The sequence below is a fragment of the Atta cephalotes genome (assembly GCF_000143395.1).
Source record: "Atta cephalotes unplaced genomic scaffold scaffold00016, whole genome shotgun sequence".
Lineage (NCBI taxonomy): Eukaryota > Metazoa > Arthropoda > Insecta > Hymenoptera > Formicidae > Atta > Atta cephalotes.
Window position 1 is genome coordinate 4,805,292 of NW_012130080.1, and position 6,301 is coordinate 4,811,592.

The following is a 6,301-nucleotide window of genomic DNA, read 5'->3' on the forward strand; positions in this document are numbered from 1 at the left end:
TAAAGTTAAAACGTTAAAACTAAAACTAAACTTAATTAATTAATTAACTTAACTAACTAACTAAACTAACTAACTAATATAATAATAATAACTAATATATATATATATATATATATATATATATATATATATATATATATATATATATAACAGTTATTATTGACTGAAAAAAAATTGATGTTATATTACTCTTAGTTGTTTACTATCAGTTGAGCATTATTAATTGATGTATATACACGATTTCTAGGAGGAAAAGTACGAACAGGCCCTCAAAAAATTTTCGAATGCATTACAAATTGCAGGATTCAAGCCTCACTTATCATATAACGTTGCTCTTTGCTATTTCAAATTGAAAGAGTACGCAGCATCCCTGAAACATATTGCTACTATTATCGAGCACGGTATAAGGGAGCATCCAGAATTGAGCGTAGGGATGGCTACCGAGGGTATTGAAGTTCGAAGTGTCGGGAATACGTTGACGCTGCACGAGACAGCTCTGACGGAAGCGTTCAATCTGAAAGCTGCCATCGAATACCAATTGCAAAATTGTAATTTCGTGTCACTGCCTTTTTAGAAAAGTCTTTTTACAGTTTTGTTTAATATTACAGATGTTTTGCTTAATATTACAGATGACGCGGCGAAGGAGGCGTTAACGGACATGCCACCGCGTTCCGAGGAAGAGCTCGACGCTGTTACTTTACACAATCAGGCGTTAATAAATATGGATACAAAACCGAGTGAAGGATTCGAAAAACTGCAGTTTCTGTTGCAACAAAACCCGTTCCCACCCGAGACTTTCGCCAACTTATTACTCCTGTACTGTAAATATCAGTATTATGATCTCGCCGCCGATATCTTGGCTGAAAATGTACATTTGACTTATAAGTATCTGACGCCAGTAAGTTTAATTCTTAATCATTTTTATTAATCAGACTTCAATTTGAGCATTTGAAACAATTTACAGCATTTATTATTTTATATACAAGCTATATGCAACACAAGGTATACTCAAATTAAATTATAAACAAAAAGGACAGGAACAATTATTATGAATGTTTGGTTTTCGAATGTTTGCATTTTTTGGTACGAGTTTCGTGATCATCCGAGTGTTTCCGTTTGCGAGACTTTGTGTCGTCAGATGAGGAGCTATCGGAGGAATCACTTGAACTGCTGCATTTCTTTCTATGCTTCTTGCGTTCTTTAGAAAATTTTCCTTTCTTTTTCTTGCTTCTCTCCTTATCTTCTGTATCACTGTCATCAATAGATTGTTTGTTCCTCTTCGACTTTTTCTTCTTTTTTTTTGATTTATGCTTCTTCTGTATTTTTTTCTCTGCGTTCTTACTGTCCAGTTCCGAGACAGTCTCTAAGTCTTCAATTTCTGGAATCAGTTCATATTTCTTGCCATCAGGGGACATGAAACAATCCTTGGACAAATGTCCTCTGGTCCCGCACTTGGTGCATGTAGTATTCAGTACTGCTTCCAATTGTATGGCCTTGTGCTGAGTCGTTCCTGGATTTTTTCTCCGTTGCGTATCTCTTTGCAGTTCCACGCCGTTAGGATCCAGGTCCGTACCATTGCCCTGATTCACGTGTTTCATAGACAGCCCTATCTTGCCATCTTCTCCAACCGAGATCACCTTACACCAGATTCGTTCACCCTTTTGCAAGACTTCTGCAACATTGTCGACATGAGCCGTGCTTACCTGATGAAAATTACATAGAAATCAATGGATTACATTACAACAGAGATTATTGTCATTAGTATTTATTACATGAGAGTAATAATACACACTTGTGATCGGTGTATTAAGCCTTGCTGCGAGGTACCTGGTATTCTGACGAAGGCTCCGTAATTTTGCACGGACGCGACTTCACCCAGAAATATTTGATTCAGTTCGCACTTCGTCATCTTTAATTTCTCGTCGAAGAAACATCCCTATGCGAGTGATGACGTTTCAACAAGTGTAAAATCAATAAAAAGAAAAATTGCACTATAGGTTAGATTTCTATCAACAAACACAGGGCCGTAATATCAATATGTACGCAATGTTAGGGGACATTCTTTATTTTTTAACGAGACAATTGAAATTTTGATTAAAGTATTTACAAATACGTTAAAATTCATAGAATTCATAATGTAAAGGTATATGGTATATAAAATGTAATATTAGATATTTTGTGTTAGTATTAGATATTTTGCAAAAATGAAAATTAACAAAAATAAAAATAAAATTCTGATTACAATTTTTTATATGTAATATTCTAATATTTATTTAATTTAATAAATTTATTTATTCTATTTAATTTAGAAAATACCAGGATAACAAAAATATCATATAAAACGATGTTAACTTGTAACAGAAAATATATCCTCTCAAGAGCTAGATAGTAAAGTTTGTTTTTAAAGTTTGTTTGTCTGTTTTTAAAAGAAGTTTTAAAATTTTTAATTACAATTTTGGCCAAAAGTATTAGACACATTGTTTAAAGTTTTTTTAGTTTAAACATTGATTTATGACATTTGTTGTAAATTATCCTTTGCTTCAAGAACCCTTTATGTAATGCTGATAATAATCAATAGAAACATTACAGATAAAATAAGAATTCTGGATAAAGAGAAATATCTAATTTTAGCCAAAATTATATACAAAAAAACTTAAACTTATAAATAATTGGTTTGTATAAAACAAAATTATGAAAATTGAGATTGTGAAATATAAATAAATTAGTAATTCTATTTATGGATTAATAAGATATTCTGTAAAAATAGAGTTTACTTTGTAAACATTTTTAAGCAAATTTCGATTAAAGGATTTAATACTCCTAGCTAATATACAATAATGTTTTGTTTATTGATAGTATTAGAATTATTTTTAAATTTGCATTATCTTTCTTCAGTATTTATACGACTTTTTGGACGCGCTAATAACGCAACAAACTTCGCCGGAGGAGGCATATCGCAAATTCGATGATCTCGCTAACAAGCATACGGAAGCGCTTCGCAAAGCGACCAAGCAGGTCCAGGAGGCGAGACTGAATCATGATGATAATGCCGTGAAAAAAGCTGTGAACGATTATGAGGAGGCTCTCGACAGATACGTTCCCGTATTAATGGCACAGGCGAAGATCTACTGGGACCTGGAGAATTACACCCAGGTGGAAAAGATCTTCAAGAAGAGTGTCGAGTTCTGCAACGATAACGACGTGTGGAAGCTGAATGTAGCGCATACGCTCTTCATGCAGGAGAATAAATTTAAGGACTCGACACGCTTCTATGAACCGATCGTCAAGAAAAAATATGACAGTGTTAGTGAAACAAAGACCATTTCTCCACATAAAACATAATCATAATAAGATCAAGTAAAAGTCATTTTGGGAAAAATATCATTTGATATTTTTGATGATGATCTTGTGATGAATTCTGATTTCTCTAATATTATGATTTTTTTCTTTTTGCCATAATCTGACTAATCTTGCAATCTATTTGCAGATCCTGGACGTGAGCGCTATAGTCCTTGCAAACCTCTGCGTCAGCTATATCATGACCTCACAAAACGCAGAGGCTGAAGAACTGATGAAGAAGATTGAGAAAGAAGAAGAAGCGGTATCATTTGAAGATCAGGACAAGAAACTTTTTCATTTGTGCATCGTGAATCTAGTAATCGGGACACTATACTGTTCCAAGGGTAATTTCGAATTCGGCATATCGCGAGTAATGAAGAGTCTGGAGCCCTACAATAAGAAACTCGGCACTGACACCTGGTTCTATGCGAAAAGATGCTTTTTATCGCTCTTGGAGCAATTGGCAAAACAGTTAGTGGTCCTGAAAGATTCCACATTGCAGGAATGTATTCAATTTTTAGAGCATTGCGAAGGTACATAGCTTTCAATTAATTTGTAAAGTATTATTTGTAATATTTTGTTAAAATATGAATGGAATTATTCTTGTTGTTAAATATATGGAAGAAAAAAGGGATGGATTGTATTAACAATTTAGAAATTGTACTAGTCAAAATTCGGTAAAAAATTTTTCATGCATGAATATATATAAATATATATGAACATACATAAATATGCATAAATATTCCTAAACATGTATAATTATATATGAAATATGTCCATATGTATTCATACATTCTTCTTTCTTCTGTAAAACTTACTTTTTAGTGTAATAGAAATAATAATAGTATTGTGAAAACATTAAAAATAATTAAAAATGTAATTTTCATACTATTTGTTTGAAGAAATGTAAAAAAAATTATAATTATACATAAAATTATGTATAATTATGTAGTTATAAGCAATTTTTCCAAGCTTGTTTTTTTTCTAAAACCAAAAATGTGGAAATGATCTTTTTAATTATTTTTAATGTTTTCACATTACTATTATTATTTCTATTACATTGAAAAATAATTTTATAAAAAAAGTATTTTATAAAAGAAAGGAGGATATATGAACATGTGTGGACATATTTTATATATAATTATACATGTATGAATATTTATGCGTTTATATATGTTTATATGTATTTATATGTATACATATTTCATATTAATATGTTTATACATATTTCATGCATACAAAATTTTTTATCGGGAAACTAATCATCACCCAATCGACACCAATTAAAAGTGATATAACATCAATGATATAATTTCGCATTTAATAATTATAGCAATATAAATCTTATATAACAGTTGAGTTACGTTTGGAAAAAACGCTATTAGCACTATTTATATCATACTTATCTTTAGCATTCATTAAATAAATATAAAGAAAAATAAAGATAGAATGACATAATAAGTGCTAACAATGTTAACGCTCTCCATTGTGTTACATACCAGTTACAGTTGTTGAGCGTAAAATTATAACGTGATGTTATATAATATATGTTATATTAATAAATTTATGTTACTTTTAGTTGATATCGATTGGACGATTAACTTAGCAATAATTTTGGCTATATAGTTCGGCTAATCTTGTAAATTTTAAACGATGGATTTATATTTGTGTGCTTCTCTGAAATTTCAGTTTATGGCAAGGACATAATGACGGTGATCGACCAGCCGTTCGACGTACAGGACATGCTAAACATTTCACCTCAGGGCAAACGGACAGTCGTTTATGAGGCGCGATATCTCAAGGCATTATTTTTAAAGTTGCAAATGTCTTAAATTTATAATTAGATGCATAAAGAAAGGTCTTTACATTTCGTCTTATATAATTATTTTAATTAGCATAATATTAGGAAGAAAAATTTATGCCCATTTCTACCGTATTCAACGTAGATTATCTTTAATCAATTTACTCTTTCTTTTTCAAATCTTTAGAATTATAAAAAGTCGAAGAATAAATTGAACCAAGATTAAAGTTAATCTACATTGGTAGAAACGGATTATAGTGCTACGAACTATCAAATTCAAGTAGCTGTAACTTTGCTGTAACAAAATGAATGAAATTTAAATAAAAAAAAGTTTTAAAACTTAAAATCTCTGCTTTTGAAAGATCGCTATGTCTTTTGAGTTTGATAATTTTTATAACGTATAGAAAACTAAAGGATTGCGTTTTCGACCTGAGCGGATCTGGGTTGGATAATGTTCTACTATTGTTTGACATATTCCACCAATAGGAGACCAACGTCATTAATCCAACTTAGATTGGTGCAAATAAGAATGTAATGATTCACTATGTATTGGCTGCGGTTCAACAGACTTAATTCAACAGTTGAGTAAACGCTCGCTATTATTAGTGTATTCTTTTAAATCATCCAATCAGATTTTAGATCTAGAAGAATATATCAATAACAGTGAACGCTCGCTCAACAGTAAAACAGTTGAGTCCGCTGAACGCAGCCATTGATTACCTCTTTCGAATCTAGCGGGTGATTTTAATTTACTTGCATGTCCACACGAATCGTAATCGTCGCGATGTCGCGATTCCGCATTATGTTCGATCTCTTTGTCGTCGATCTCGATGACATCCTTGCATTCTTCTCCGCGAGAGTGTAGGTAGGTGCGGGTCCGAAAATCGTCGATCATCGTTGGTCATCGGTTTCTATCGCCGCGTGAGAATATATAAAGAAGGTACACGTGCCTGGTTTCATCAGTGTTGAGACTGCTGAGTGCATGTGGTTATCGTGGGTGAGATTAGTTCGTCGGAGTCACTGTCAAATGCTGCCCTGTCTACTATCGAAAATTGTAGCGGCGTACAATCATAAAATTTAAGCGATTAATCACGTACGTGTTTAAAGATTCTGTTACGTCAGCGATAGAGAGAGAGAGAGAGAGAGAGAGAGAGAGGAGGA

General features: G+C 32.2%; 2 protein-coding genes across 2 annotated transcripts in view; one reads left to right on the top strand and one right to left on the bottom strand.

Moving 5' to 3' along the window:
- LOC105618352 (tetratricopeptide repeat protein 30A) overlaps window positions 1-5,171 on the top strand; it is a 6,202-nt gene extending 1,031 nt beyond the window's left edge. Inside the window, exons 4-8 of the mRNA XM_012199894.1 lie at window positions 248-548; window positions 630-898; window positions 2,896-3,303; window positions 3,488-3,872; window positions 5,029-5,171. Of these exons, the coding sequence (XP_012055284.1) occupies window positions 248-548; window positions 630-898; window positions 2,896-3,303; window positions 3,488-3,872; window positions 5,029-5,171 (1,506 nt within the window). The remainder of the gene's footprint in view (window positions 1-247; window positions 549-629; window positions 899-2,895; window positions 3,304-3,487; window positions 3,873-5,028) is intronic.
- LOC105618351 (nucleolar protein of 40 kDa-like) lies at window positions 904-1,980 on the bottom strand. Its single transcript, XM_012199893.1, has 2 exons — window positions 1,793-1,980; window positions 904-1,703 (listed from the first exon to the last, which is right to left on the bottom strand). The coding sequence occupies exons 1-2, from the start codon at window positions 1,907-1,909 to the stop codon at window positions 1,047-1,049; spliced, it is 774 nt and encodes a 257-aa protein (XP_012055283.1). The 5' UTR covers window positions 1,910-1,980; the 3' UTR covers window positions 904-1,046.
- Window positions 5,172-6,301: the final 1,130 nt, after the last annotated feature.